Source organism: Amphiprion ocellaris, chromosome 14 (genome assembly GCF_022539595.1).
Source record: "Amphiprion ocellaris isolate individual 3 ecotype Okinawa chromosome 14, ASM2253959v1, whole genome shotgun sequence".
Taxonomy (NCBI): domain Eukaryota; kingdom Metazoa; phylum Chordata; class Actinopteri; family Pomacentridae; genus Amphiprion; species Amphiprion ocellaris.
The window spans coordinates 8,126,214-8,142,226 of NC_072779.1; the positions used below are offsets into that span (position 1 = coordinate 8,126,214).

Consider the following 16,013-nt stretch of genomic DNA (forward strand, 5'->3'; position numbering starts at 1 on the left):
CTCCACAAGAGGCATGAGTGGACATCTCTGATTTCATATTCTATACTTTGAGTTCATGCTGCAGTTGCTTCCATATTTGTGTCATTTTATGCCCATCCACCCAAGTGGACATCGTTAATGTAGTGGTTTATACCAATATTGGAGTGCTTTAAATACCAGTGCAGCGTTTGTTGGACTGCTTAAAGGACAATAAAATGCACATTGATTTTAACTTTCTCAATCTTAACAAAAATAAGTCCAAGATTGTTATGTTTGTTTGACTTGACCTTTTGGATGACATAGCATTCTTGGCCCTTTAACCCCCTATAATCGATCTTTTGTTGTGCGCAAAACTTTAGACTGATTCTCGACAGCTTCTTCAGCCTAGTGTTGAAAAGTAGCTTTTTTGATTAAGACTTTTTGCCAAGGTGAAGGCCTTTCTCTATCCTGAAGACTTTGAAAACAATATCCATACACGATTGTAATTCTTTGTATGTTGGCACAAAGAAGTCATCTTTTCAGAGTCTAAAGCTGGTACAAAATGTACCCATTTGCCTTTTAACAGGAAAAAAAAAGTGTGACCACATAACACTAGCACTGGCCTCCCTCCGCTGACTTCCTGTCCATTTCATGATTGATTTTAGGATTTTATTGTTTGTTTTTAAGGTTTATTTAGCAGAGCACTTACATCATCATACCTCGGTGAGGGCACTGAGGTCAGCCAACCACATGCTCTTAGATGTTTCAGGATTGAGCCAAAAAAATTTAGGTGATCAAACCATTGCAGTGGCTTCTCCTTTTAGAAACTTATGTCACTGTTGAAAACCCACCCCATCTCTCTCGAGCTTGACATCCTGACTTCATATTTAGGTGTTTTTTTGTGTTTCTTCAGAATTACCTGTGTTGTTTGGACAGTTTTTGTTTGTACAACACCTTGGTTCAACTCTAATTGTTTTAAAATGTACTTTATAATTACATTTCACATTCATCATTTACAGTGCTACACATTACATGTCCAAAAGTATATCTGCACTCTTGTCTTTTTAAATTTTTGGACTTGTGATGATGTTTCGGGGGTGATTTTATGCTTTTGGCTTGGCCTCTCAGTTTCAGATCTTGGCATATAGAGGAGAGGCCTTATCTTAATTCATCATGACATTACCTCTTGCAAAAAAAGTGAGATTCATTAAGAAAAGCTGCTCCTAGTTTGATAGAGTTGAACTGCACAGGGCCCTGAACTCACATGCATCCAAAACTTGGGTTTCAGCCAGTATGCCCTTTGGTGATGCTCTGGTGATTGATCAGGAGCAGAACCTACGGCCAGGATCCAAATGTTGCAGAAAACCTCTAGAGAAGTCTGTTCCAGCTGAATATCAATGCAAATGGGTCAATATATAATTGCGGGATTTTTTGTAACATAGTTGACAGGTATGATAGTTGACATTTCTGCTGTTTTCAGGCCTATAAATCAACATGGCCGCCTATAACCAAACACCACATGACATTTTTAGAGAAGGATTCTTCTAAAATATTATATATACCACTGAGTAAAATTGAAATGGAAAGTTATTTATAAAGATATTGTCGTAAACCTATTAACATGCGATAAATCCACAATTTATACTTGCTATTAAATAACTAAGAAAGCCCTGGAGTCTTGCCAGTCTTCAGGAGGAAATGACATCATGTGGAGCAGGTCATGTGATTTGGAATTAACACACTTCCTTGAGAGGTGTTTTTGTAATGGGTAACTTAGTCAAAAGTGATTTCTCAGACACAGATACAATTTGTTATTTTCCATATAAAATTTGATATATTGCCAAAAAAGAAATACCTGTCATGATTATCTCAACTGAATAAAAAGAACACAATCATTTTTTTTGGGGATAAGCTTATTTTATTATTGTTTAGCTAATTAAAAGGTGGTTATTATTAAATTTGGACGGTTATTTAGTTGTCATTTTACTGATATCCAGTCATTTTTAATTAATAAGTGATTGTATCCATAATAAATAAGTATGGAATTTGTAAAGATATTGCTCATAATGAACATCAAAAACATTTTTTTTATTTTTAATAAAAATGTATGCAAGATATATCCCATGGACTTCAAAAGTCCTTCAATTATATATTGACCCAGTTATAAAACAGGAGGGTTCTCATGTCCAAATACTTTTGGCAATGAAAATTTAAAAAAGAAAATATTATGCTGCAAGTTTTTTATTATCTTAACTGACTGTACCATTTCAGGAGTTAATAATAGACTTGCAATTTATACTCGTGTCCACTCCCTCACTTACCTCCAAAGTCGACACTTCCACCTTAACACCTGACCAGCTTGACAGAACCGCGATTACTTCTCTCTGTGGCGTTGAGAAGCATATGAAGAGGTAAGGTTAGCTTTGTGCAGCGTAATTGGGAGTAAAAGTGTTCAGTAAGCACTTAGTTTCATACAGACTCGCTGTAAAATGATGTCACGTCTGCTGGAGTCGAACAGAGGCTGTGGTGTGTCAGCTAACGTTAGCATGTCACATTAGCACACCTGAGTTGGAACGAAAGAAATAAGTCGAGGTGTAAATAATAGTTTTGTACCACAAATCAGAAAAAACACAACTTATTTGTAAGTGTTTGGCGTTGATAAAACATCTAACTAAGCCGACACGTTTGAATGCACTAGCTAACTTGGCTAAATATTAGCTTACGTAGCTACCGCCGCTAAGCTAGCTAACGAGGGCGTGTCTCGAATGTTCTTCAGTTGGTCTTAACCGATTTATCTAACAGTCAAACTGATCAATAGTGGGGTAGCTACAGGTCACTGCAAATCAACTAAAACCCCAGTGTAGTTCGCACAGTGAAGCCCATCACACGCAGGGCTGCAGATAAGTATTGTTTTTGTTTTGTTGTAGATGAATATGATGCTAGTTTTTTTACCATCACAGTTTCACTCTGGCTGGCTATATTTGAGGTCCTTGGTTAAAGTAGGGCAGTATTTGGTATATGCACGATGCGGCGCGGATGTCCACGCTGTATTGTGCGTATATAATATATGCATATACTATATATGCACGATACAGCGCGGATGTCCATGCGTGTTCCGCGCTCCACTCGGACGGTGATTTCTGTTGCATTGCGCGCTCACGTCCGCTTTTGATGACGTATCGTGCTCAGGCGATTCGTCGACGCGTCGTTTGTGGCAGCCCTACTGTATATGCCATAGATATAAAAAAATAATAATGATCTTCTATATATATCTATGGTATATGCACTGGCCGTTCAGACTCCGAAGTACAGACTCCTGAGAACGGGAGAACGCATCGTTAATGTGCAGTCGGAACACCAGCGTACTTGACCACGTCACGTACTCGGCTCATCTCCTCCCATTATTTTTACCAGTAATGTCAAACATATGGCCTGTGGGCCAAAACCGTCCCACCAGACGGTCAATTTCGGCCCGCGGGACGACTTTACAAATGATAAAAATTACAACAACATTAACTGTAAATTTGTAAAACTGTAAATTTAAAATCATTTCTAGAACTTGACACGTTGTTCTGATCATGAAGTAAAATACTAGATTGTTCAGTTCCAGATACCTGTGACTGAATGTTTTGTGTTTTTGTAGATAAACTGTTATCTGGCAGTTACAATGCATGTGTAAATGATGAACTGAGGCATAATAGGCTACTGTTGAAACTGAACTTGTTTTCCTTAAGAAATTTCAGGTTCATAATATTTTGTAAAAAGATATTTCATTAAATGTGAACATTTTCAGAATGTACTTTTTTTTAACTAAAACAAAGGGGAAAAGTTGGAGTTGTGGTTATTTATAGGTTATTATGCTGTGATTTTACTGGTGGGGCCCACTGGAGATCAGATTATATATATATATATATATATATATATATATATATATATATATATATATATATATATATACATATATATATATATATATATATATATACGCACAAAGTTATTGGGGGGGCATGGAAGTTTTTTGTCCTCCAAAGGGGGGCCCGACCACTGATGTAGGGTGACCAAACGTCTTGTTTTCCCAGGACTTGTCCTGTTTTCACGTCCTGTCCTGGCCGTCCTGGTTGGTTTTTATAAAGTAATGTAAATGTCCTGGTTTTCATTGTTTTTTTCATTGGGCAACTAAATTGAACTAAAACTAACTAACAAATGTTTTTTGTCAGTTTTTTGTAAGTTTGTGAGAGCTATTTTTGCTCAAATTGGATTACTAATATAGCAGGGATATTTTTAAATTGTTTTTTTTCTTCAAATACAGAATAGACATTATTTCTAGCATTTCATTCGTTATTTTTGAAAATTGTCATCATAAAACATATTGAGTAACTTCTGAGAAGCCTGTCTGAATTTGTGTCTTTGGTTATAGATAGTATTTAGTAATATAGCAATTTTATATCTATACAGAGGAGGCATACTTTAAATGCATTTAAATTATAAGGCATCTTTGAGTAAACTTCGACTATCATTTAAGTATCTCATTGCCAGAATTGACTGTCCTGGTTTTTGGTATTCAAAATATGGTCACCCTAGTTAATGTTGCTTTTTGTTTGCAGATATAAGCAACATTTTCTAGATCCATGTCTTTTGATTGATGTTAGTGTGTGAAAGACAGTCTGATGCTAATGATCTTGGTAACAACCTTTTATTCAGATTAAATATTTAAAAAAAATAACAGTACAAATCATGCATTTGATAAACTGCTCTGTCAAGTCTGAATTAGACCATCACTGATGTTCATTTATGTATAGAAATGCATAAAATCAGCTAAAACCTTGTATCATTCAGTTAAAAAGGGTGCATGTTTGAATACTATATATCCAAAGAGGCTTCAATTTATTGTCTGTTGTTAAAAAACAATGCATTTTGGATTATGAAAGAGTTATTTATAGATTTGTCCTGCTGCAATATGTCAGCATCTTTAAATTCATGTCTGTAAACAAACTCTGGCATGCAGATGATTTCATTATCCAAATGACTGGGATGTTCTCACCAGTAACACTGCATAATGAGTTATGTGTCAAGCTAATTATATTTACAGTTATGCGCAGCAGCCCTCACGCTTACATAAATAAAATTCCTTTACAGGTTCCGTGAAGAGCATGGCGGATCGTGAAGCGTTTAAATGCAGTCCGAGAAGAGGTGCTGCTTGCTTTCAGTCTCTGACAGACTGTGAGCCAAGCTTGCATCTTCCCCATCCTCAGGTCCACCTGATAGATGATGCAACGGTTTATAGCAGTGGTGCTGAGCTGAGGTAATGAGAAAAGACTGCAATTTTGTGAGGTGGTAACTACTGTACATGTCGCCTTTTGTCCATTTGTCTGGATATGACATTGGATGTTTTTTTTTGTGTGTGTATGTGTTCCTGCTTCTTCTCCTCGTGATTGGTACAAATTGTTCTCTCGAAATGCTTGCGTACACCAGTGGGGCTACATATAAACTCTCTTTAACCATGACTGAGACTGTCTTGCATTGGAACAGGTGTAACTAATTCTCTGTTTCACTTAAGCACAGTGCACTTTATCACTAATGTCAGTAAAACCAAGCAGTAACTGTTTCCTTGTCAACAGCAATCTGGCTTTTATTATGTCGTGGCTTTTTCCTAACGAGGTGAGTAGTTTGCAAACGATTGTGTATCCAGTGCAAATTGGGCACATACACTGTCAGTTCCTGAAGCTCATTAATCAGTGCACCCATAGTTTCAGTATAGCCAGTGGCTCATTGGGTTGAAAGGCTTATCATGTATTCGCTTGCCTCTGAACCTTTGCAACCTCAGTAGTTTTCTTTCAACATTTTTTTAAATCTTCTCTGTCTTTTATAAAATTGCCAATCAGAAAATCCACCTTGAACTTAAAAAAACAAAATATCCCCAAAAATAAAGGAAATTTTCAGCTGAAGACCTCAAATTTTAAATTGAGCAGTGTGGCTTCATTTGCGAGTGCACAAACTCTTTTTTTCACGCCTCTACTGAAGCATGCAGGTGGAGAAGATGGTTTATTAGGCACTAGTGAGCCTTGCAGTCATGCCTTACTGTTGAACCCTTGACCTTCTTCCCTGCTTGGCACTTAACATCCGGTCGTTTTTTTCATTTAGAGGTATATGTGCCAAAATATGTTCTGAATTGCATCTGCTGGTGATGAAGTCATGTTTGAATTGGCATGTTATATAACTTGTAGCTACAGTTGTGTTATCTTGGGACATACAGATGTTGTAAATCTGTCCAGATATTCTGAGTAAATGAATTTTCTGGTGGTTTCTGTTTGTTCCTCTCTTAGGAAAAATGCACATGCTACCGGGGACCATGAGGATTTACTTCCTGAGGGATGTGACAGACCCACAATGAAGAAAACTCCCATCCCCAAACTCAAAGATACATTCGATTCTGGTGATATGGTATTGGAAAATGAGGTAAATAAATAAAAGATGTAACTTAATGTCTGCTGCAAAGGCTATGTAGTACATTAGATGTATTCAGCTGAAGTCAATTCATAACATTTTATTTGTTCCAGAAGGGCAAATTGAAGCGTCGTGTTGTAGTACAATTAGACAGCAGAAGAAATTTAATCATAGTGTAAGAAATATAAATACATTTTGGTCGTTGTTTGGGTTTTTACCCAGAAATGTGATCTGAAAGAGATGAGATGCTGGCAGTGTCCATCACACTCAGCGTATCACCTGGGGGGGAATAAAGTAATTATTAGTAATTCTCTCCTCTGTTTCATGTAGAAGGTGTCCTTCACAGACAAATTAAAGTGACGAGGGAATTAATGATGGTATTAAACCGTATTCAAAGTCTGACATCAAAGTGAAATCTCAACATCTGTGCTAATGAACATCAGATTACTTGGCTGGCAAGTACAGCAGTGCCTCATGCCATTATCCAGCTAAGTGGAGGGGTTCTTAACCATCTGCAGCCACCTTGTCACTTAAGCTGCACACAGCAGAGTTATTTATCATCGTTTATCTTTTTGCCTTGACGACAACACGCTGTCCTAAGTTTATACTAGATGATGGCACAAGAAGTAGGTCTGAAGTTGAAAGAAGAGTATCGCTTTTTACTTGTGTGATTTTGTCTTTTTTAGGCTGAAGACACTGATGATGACCCAGCTGTCCTCTCTCTCCATGGTCTGTCATCTCCTGAGAGTGTTCTCTCAGATGAAGAGCTTGTGATGGACCAGATCAAGGACAAGAGCACGGATACTGAAGGTGCAGCACGAATCATATGAATGTAAAAAATCTATTCGGCGCTGCTAGTCCCACCTTGGTGGTAATAATCGTGAATGTTCAGGGTAGTGCTGCTCAAAATGCTCCAAAAAAGCTAGTCTCGAATGCTGACTGAAAGTTGTCATCGCACCTTAAACTCTGAAATAACTCCTGCTCTGGACAACTGGCATCCCAGTCTCTCAGAGGATCCTGTGGTCACTGATCTCTGTTAAAGCTCTTTAGTTAGGACAGCGTAGTCACCAGCCATTTTCCAGAATGTTGATTTAGACATTTACACCTCATGCTAACAGTATAAATAAGCTCTTGTTCATGTGGAGCTTGAAAGCACTTTTTTTTTGATGTTTCAGTGTTTGCAAAATAATGTGAGGTAATGACAGTCTGCATGTTTTATTTGATTTGCTTTGAAAGAACCCTGTAAGGAAAAAAAAGTTAAAAGCCTCCTGTCAACAGAGTAAAGGAAAGAGAAATCCCTCTAGGACTGATAAACTACGATTCTTGATGAATATACACAGTTGATTTACAGTTTGACCAGGCTTGATACTATGAGAACAATTGTTATTTTAACTTTGTTAGGCATGTGTAAGTATATGACTCTCCGCTTCATTTGGCCAGACTTGTCACACTGCTAAATCCCTGGAAAAAGGGAAGCAAGGGGCAGAACAGCAGAATGATAACAGTTGTGTGAGCAAATGAAATGGAAAAAAAAGGAAAATCTGCTGTAGCTTTTTGGCTACATAGAGGTGTACTGAGTCATTCTTTGCTACTTACATTGAATTGAAGGATATTGCAAGCAACAGACTATGATGCATAACATTTTTTTTTATCTCTGCCACTTTACTGTCATTTTAGAGAGCAAAACCTCAGTGAGCATTCCCAAGTAAATACAGAAAAAAGTGCTTTCAGAATTGCTTACAATAACAGCAAGAGTTGCAAATGTTTGGTCAATCAAATAACGCAGAGTGTAATAGTATAGGAAAATAGTCAAGGCAACATCTCATTGCTAGTATTTGAAGGGCACTCAGAACACTGCTGACACAGTAATGTCTAGAGTACGCACTATGCTTGGCTATATGGCTATCTCAGGGTTTTTATCTTTTATCATTCTTTCAGTTTGGCAAACTGACTGGCACAAGAACCACATGGCAGCTATAAGCAGTGAGAAGTTTGACAGCCTCCTGAAAATGTGTCCAGATTTCCACGGCTGTAAGAGTCACATGGCAGCATTTGTCTTGATAAGAGGTAAGCTCCCTGTATACCCTGGATTTCCATAAAAATGTGATACTTTTTGAATAGTTTGTCCATTTTTTTAAAACTGTAACTCAACGCTGCTAAAGAGAATATTTTAATCTGTCTATAAATTCACAAATTGGGCCTGTGGCAGTGACAGGTCATTATTGCAATGACATGTTAAACGGCTGGACATGCTCATTTCGAGTCCACATTATGAGGATTTCCAAGCATGAAAAAAGGTCATGCCCAATTATAAGGAAATGTGTATGAAATCACATGTGAGGCAGTTAAAAATTTAGATTTTATCTGTTGAGCTGATTATACTGCTTTAATGTTCTAGGAATAAAGCAGTATAAGACATTCGGAGAGTTCTATTTTAAAATAAATAAATGGTGCTGCATTAGAAATGTTAAAGTCTCAGCTTTAATTTGAGTGGGTTAGTATAGAGAATTATCTGTAGGAGTTCAAAGCTAATTGGACAGTAAATGTGTTATGGACTGCTGTGTGATGTTCAGTGTAGGTCATGGAAAAAAGACCTCACATTCAGATTTGATTGAAAGTGGCCTTTTAGATTGATGTAGAGTCGTCTGTCAATATGAGGAGTAAAAAGGTGACCAAGCAAGTAAAGAATGTAGGAATGACACTCAAAGAAAAGCAAAGCATCAGTGATATCAAAGGTAGCTGGGGTGTCAAAATCAACAGTTAAGTACATTCTAAAGAATCAGGGGCATCAATGAAAACTAAAAAATGGGAAATGACCTGATAGGCCAAAGAGCAGATTTGTTGTGGATCACCAGGAAAAAATTTGAAGAAAAACCTCTTTATGACCACATACAATTCAAGAATGCTCTCCAGGATGTAGGCGTGCATGTTTTCTTGTCAAAGAGAGGCCCCCATGACCAAAACCTCAAATGAGGATTTACCGCTACATGCAGACCCCTGGTGAGCCTCAGAAACAGAGAGAGTTCAGAAAAACATACAAAAAGCAACCAGTGAAAATCTGTTCCTTTTGGGGGAAAAAAGCAAAAGCAACTATTCAAAAATAAATTATTAAAAAAAAAAAAAAAAAAAAAAAAAAAGAAAATGATGATTTCAGTGCTGACAGAATGGATGAAAGCAGAGGTGCACAGGAGCGTTATGTGTCCTCAGATTCAGCCAAATGCTTCAAAACATTTGTCGAACATCTAAAGGTCAAAGACTTCTTTTCCAAATATTAAATATGACACTTTAGTTTGACTTTGCTTTTAAATTTCTCAAATGATTCTCCTGTGAAACCTGCCACTTAAATGTAGTAATGTGTAACTTAATGTACTTGAAGAGCACAAAATTATGTAACTGTCCAAATACTTAATATGGTTTGGACTGTATAGAGCCCCAACATGAGTTATGATCTAAAGTTCATGCAGCAGAAAGTGTTTATTTTCAGCAAAGACAGTGACTTGAGGAAGATTAACAGTATTGTATGCTAGCAGTATGTGGCTCCATGCTCAGAACAGTAATAATAATGCCACAATTCTGATATTTTGATGCTTGAGAGCCTTTCCATTTTTATTCAAAGTCATCTGATTGTGACCTAAGAGTCCTTTTGTCCTTCGACGGATCATTCTGTGTGTCAGTTGTATCTCTGTCTCTTGTACTCGCTATTAGCTATAGCTAAAGCTAATAGTACATTGGAACTATCAACTATCATTTGACCAGTCACACTGTGCAATAACCTCACAGATACACATGGTATTTGTATTTTAACTCTGGGAATCTTCACCAAAATTCTTTTATGTGTACATAAGCATATGTTTATTCTGTGTGGGTGGGTGGGTGGTATTCTTATTTATTGTTCTATTTTTATGTGTATATATAGAGAGATATTTTTTTGAGTTGTACTAGTGTTCTTGAATTTTGTTGTATTATGCAGTGACAATAAAGGAATCTGAATCTCTGAAAGAAAAGGAGTTTTTTCTCCCCACAGAGGTGCTGGATACAGCGGGTCATCCCTGTGAACATTACAAGGTGGTGGCGGTGGGAGCTGGCCGTTCAAGCTGCAGCAAGTGGCTTTGCTTCAACGGGATGATGGTTCATGACTGTCATGCCATCATCATCGCCAGACGGGCTCTCCTGAGGTACAAGCTGATGAATAACCCATTTCATGCAAATCCCAAGAATGCTCATATTTAGGTATTGGATTTCCTAAGTGCTAGAATGGGAAATGGTCCAGGTCTTAATGTGATAATACTTGATACCAGTACACTGTATAAATGTTGCCTTTCTTTAATATTCATGATGAAGTCGTGACTTGCAGCCTCGATCAGCTCGCTCATTCTCCACCACTGATGGTGCTTCTGGTTCATTGAAAGTGCTGATGTGAAATTTGTGAATTTTTTTGGCTTGTGTTCAGGTTTCTGTACAAACAGCTTCTGCTGTTCTTTGATGCTGATCCAAAGGGCAAGGAGAACTGCATTTTTGAGAGTAGTGCAGACAGCTACCAGCTTCAGCTCAAACCCAAGATCAGCCTGCATCTCTACACCAATCAGTGTCCCGAAGGAGCAGCTAAGAACTTCTACTTCAAGTACAGCAGTCTCTTAATTAGTCTTTTCTTTTGAGTGATTCAGTACACACATTTGTTTGAAGTCAATGTTTTGTGTATATGCAAAATGCTTGGCTTAATTGAAATTCAAGCTTTTATTCCAAAACTATAGATTTGACTTTGGAGAAATGTAGAATCCTACTAACCTACTAACTGGAAATTTGTTTTTGTTGAATTTAGTTAATAGTTTACTTCTTTATTTTGTGTGTAATGTACATTATGTTTTGTAACTAAACTGTTGTAGTACAATAGTTTTCAAAGATATGGTTTATGTGCCTCTAGACTGACACAGTAAGTGCACTTATAATTCTGAATTTTTGCCTGATGTCCTGTTTAGGCACTCGGCAAACAGTGCTTGGACAACTATGAAGCTGCAGTATCATGCCAAAGGCCTGCTGGTCCCAGTGGCCTACCTTGACCCAAGTTTATGGGCTGCCAGAGTCTGCTGCATGTCTGGTAGTGACAAACTGTGTCGCTGGACTGTCACTGGGGTTCAGGGGGCATTACTGAGCCACTTCATTCAGCCGCTCTACATCACCAGCATGGTCCTAGGTAAAGAATCTCAAAGCTCCACATTTTAGGAAATGAACTTTTTGGATTTCTTGCATTGAGAGATCTATGAAAAGATTTGACTGTATGCTAAATCTGAACCAATAGACAACTGCTTCCTATTCCCAACCAAGAAATAACTTCCTGAGAAGCTGTGTGTTGTTTTTATCCTTGGATTTAGCAAACAGGATATAGTTAGGTTTAGGTCAGGTGCTGGTAGGCAGATTATGTTACCTTTCAGCTGTTGAATTCTTATTTAAATGTTATCCATTTGATACAGGAACATTCAGAAACCATGCATCATGATTATTTTTGTTTAAAACCCATACATATCCATTTACATGCATCCTCTCAGCTGGCTCGACTGGAGAAAGATGCTAATGGGCGTTCTTTGTAGTTGAAGTGGGAGGAGGGAGCCTACGAAAGCATATGATACCCACTTCTTCTGTATACATCCTTGGCTGCTTGCTGTAGCTTTATATTGAGTGTACAGAGACTCAGCAAGATAGTGACTCAGTGTACAGTCGTCCCTCGCCATATCGCGGTTCACTTTTTGCGGTCTCACTGCATCGCGGATTTTTAAATTGTATGTATCTAATTTTATATTGCGGATAATTCGCTATATTGCGTGATTTTGTGGTATATAGGGGGTCTTCAGTTTATGACGTCCTCGACCTACAGCCTTTTGTCGTATCATCGGAACTGGTTACGTGGAACTAGTTGGCGAGTGGAGCGAATGAATACGTCGTCACGCGGCGCTGTAAGAGGAAGGCGGCTTTGTTCTCATTTGCCGGTTGTACGCCGCATTGGACTGTGTTATACACGGCGGGCTTGTAGGAGAATGTGTTCCAACTTATGGCAAAAATCGACTTGAGTCGTGCCGTAGGAACGGAATTCCAACGTAAGCCGTGGACCCCCTGTATAGGTACTTTTATATATTTATTATTTTAATTATTTTTGCGATAAAATAAGCATTCTCTAGCCTACAAAATTTTAAATAATATAAAAATATATACAAAATAATGAAACATATTAAAAGAATATTAAATCGAAATAAAATGCATAGCTGATTGACTCAGCGACTATCAGTTTCCTCTGTCTCCCAAGTGTAGCAGCATTCGACATCTCGATTGTCCATTTCACATCGACGTCTGATTGCTGCGCATAGTGTTGCTCTACGGTGGTGTGTTTTTGTGTGTACAGCCTTAAAATATATATAAATAATAGTATAAGGTAAGATTATAAAATATAGGGTCGCTATTTCGCAGATTGTGTCTTAGCAAGGGGGGTTCTGGAACCTAACCCCTGCGGTAGACGAGGGACCACTGTATTTCAAAATATGTCAAACCTTTTAATTTTAGTTTAAAGTCACAATCTGAATTAGCTGAAGGTAGTGTTATTTCACATGCACATGGTATAATTTCTGCTGCTGTCATAAACGCTTAACGAGAGGAAATTGGTTTTGAGTTGGTTTGATGAATTATTAGCTGTAAATAATTTCTGTCTCTTGCGTTTGTAAACTCCTTTTTCCCTTATTTAGGCTGCCAGAAGATCGCAAACGAGGAAGTGTCTGATATCGCCAACAAGCGGCTGGGCGATGGATGGGAGACGCTTCTGCCTTTATCCTACAAGAAACACGACATCTTCTTTGTCTGTGGCGACTACGTGGGACCTGCTGCGGCCTCCCCAGGGCACGACAACGTCAGCATTAACTGGTGCCTCGGAGACAAGGATATTGAAGTTCTAGACAGTAGCAAGGGCTGCATCGTTGACGGGTAATATGCTTTATCAAAGAAATCAGTTTTTTTCCCCTAAGTGTATGATGTGAAGAAATTGTGAGTAACCCATCCCTGCTTCAAAAATGTGCGATGGGTATAATAATGTCCTGTACTGTTTCAGAGTCTTGACCTGACTACAGCTTACTTCATTTACACTCCTGCCGCTAGCTCCAGAGAAAGAGTGTGGAACTGCTGGCAGTGTGATGCAGCTGGCTAGTTTGACAGCCTCTGTGTGGCCTGGGGCTCCTGCCATCTCTTGGCTCTGGAGCTGCAGACAACTGCTGATGTCCAGTAGCTAGAGTGTGGCACAGACGTGGCTCTCACTGGAGGCTGTGTTGTCCTTGAGCAGAGATTACTGCCAAAAATAGATGTGAGATCCTGTTTGGCGCTCGCACTGTTGCCGACTATTTCAGCTTGTGTCTTGCAGCTCGAACTATTAGTTTGAGGCGACGCCGTGGTTTTAATTTGGCAGGATGAACACATTCCACATATTAAAGTAAAAGTAGACAAAAATAGGCTCCTGAAGCAAATTATTTTACAAGAAAGTAATACAGGAAATTAAGTGTGTGGGGAATGTGAAGGGAAATTAAAAGAATGGCAAGAGCACTTTCTGGGGAAAAAAAAACTGCCCAAATTATAGTGTGGAAATAAAAGGAGGTCTTGCCTGTGTTACATGAGAATTCTTTAATTTAGTGATGTAGAAAAAGGATGCCAATTACTCCTGGCTTCCTTTGGCTTCTATGGCTTTCAGCACTGAAGCAATTAATTGTTTCCTAAAAACCTCAGCTTGCACCCACATCTATTGAATTCTCGCAGCAAGAATCCATTACACATGGAATGAACAGATAACAAAAAAAAACCCAAAGCAAGTCTTGATGGGGAATATCGTGGGCTGTAGACAGTGTCGTGGTCTTGGAACACACCTTAAAATGATTTGATGTGAGCCATCTGCTAATGTCAGGTCCTTTCACTGCTGTCACACTCAACAGCTCCTCCAAATTTCGTCTGCAGCCAGCACTGGTCGGCTCCCCAGGGTTCCACTCAAGAGTTTCCCCTAAGAAATGTGTTAGTGGCAGTGCTAAGTGCTGCCTGTGGGAATTCCTGCCTTCTACTGTTCAGACCACAGCCGCACTTTTGCCCCAGTGGTGTGAAAGAATTGCCTGGCCAAACACATTTTTATGTTTAGCACAGTTAAGCTCCGAGGCAGAGACTGTATCCTCCAAAATAGTGTTGGAAGTGAAGCAATTGTTTGAACTAGTCACTAAATGCAGTGCTGCAGTGAATTCACATAGTACTTTTACAATGTAAACGGCAGCACAGACAACAGTTTTTGGAGGGATTTGTTTTGTATATTGCATAATATATCCTTAAATGATGTCTGTATCTAAAAGAAGACAGAATAAAGGCAGTACAGGATTAAAAACTTTGGAAATATTTGCTCTGAGGTTGAAAATTAATCTTAAATATTTGTCAGATCTTCAAGGACACAAATATTTTGCTTTGACCAGAAATGTTGCTGTAAAAACGAAGGGTCTTTTATGAGAGAAAAGATGCCTTTTTATTACAAGAAAATCCATAGTTAGCCTTATTGGATCATCTGGAATGTTTGAAATACACTAATACACATCTAGAGAAGCGTGGAATCTGTGAAATATTTATTATTGTGCAATTTTTCATTTCCCAGCTCTCCCTCTGTGAGTGGGCCTAGCTTCTCCAGCAGACTTTGCAAGAGAGCCCTCTACAGTTATTTCCTCCGAGTTGCACAGCTAGGTGGACATACCTATTTGCTGGAGCTTCCCACCTACCACAGTGTCAAAGTATGTCAATTCTCAGCACTCAATACGAGAGATGTGTAAAACTTATAATCATGTTCAGTGCATTCATCAACTGCTTGGGTGTTTTCCAGTCTTGCATCGCTGCTTCGATGCATTATGTTGTAATTAGCCTTTTTTTTTTTTAAATAGGTTGAAGCCATTTTCTACCAAATAGTAAAAGATGTGGTGAAGCAGCAGTTCCTGAGAATCCGTGCTGGTCCCTGGAATTCAAAAAAGATGGTGGATTGCTTTAGCATGTGAACGCTTACCCAGAAACTGGTCATGTCGAAGTTTATCCAAGTTCCCTGTGAGGTTTGAGTTGCTGTTCTGTTGTGCACTTTGCTGATTACTTTAGGCAGTGATACTAGTTTTGTTTTATGTACAACATTGGAGTTTTCAGTTTGTGTAGGTGTTTGTGAAAAATAAACAAGACCCTACTGTTATGCACCATTGAATTGTGGGTGGAAACACATTGCTTTAAGGGTAGGAAAATGGGGAACATTTTCTTTGCCCTGTCAAGCAGAATTAAGCAGCGTTATTCCTCTGTCGTCCCGTAGCCTGGAGCTTGTGCGTCAACAGAGCAATTTGTGTTAATAAAACGACTTAAGTATACGACTAGAAATTTGTATGGAGACGATATTGATATGAACAAGTAATTATTTTGTGTGGTTTTGTTTTTATTGTTATTATTATATGGTATTTTCCAAGCTCTTCCTACAGTTAATCAGATGTTTTTGTAGTTGTACCCAAAGCAGGTTCAGCATGTTCAGGGGTCAAATCAGTAGCTTAAGAATCAAAATATATCAAGTTCAAAGTTTCAAATTCTTTATT

The 16,013-nt window shown here is 38.4% G+C and overlaps 1 protein-coding gene across 1 annotated transcript; it reads left to right on the forward strand.

Moving 5' to 3' along the window:
• Positions 1-2,279: 2,279 nt before the first annotated feature.
• Positions 2,280-15,637, forward strand: adad2 (adenosine deaminase domain containing 2). Its single transcript, XM_023277167.2, has 11 exons — positions 2,280-2,369; positions 5,095-5,260; positions 6,282-6,414; positions 7,089-7,212; positions 8,341-8,469; positions 10,427-10,577; positions 10,853-11,023; positions 11,379-11,593; positions 13,131-13,365; positions 15,053-15,185; positions 15,333-15,637. Exons 2-11 carry the CDS (start codon positions 5,109-5,111, stop codon positions 15,441-15,443), a joined length of 1,554 nt encoding a protein of 517 aa, XP_023132935.2. The 5' UTR covers positions 2,280-2,369; positions 5,095-5,108; the 3' UTR covers positions 15,444-15,637.
• Positions 15,638-16,013: the final 376 nt, after the last annotated feature.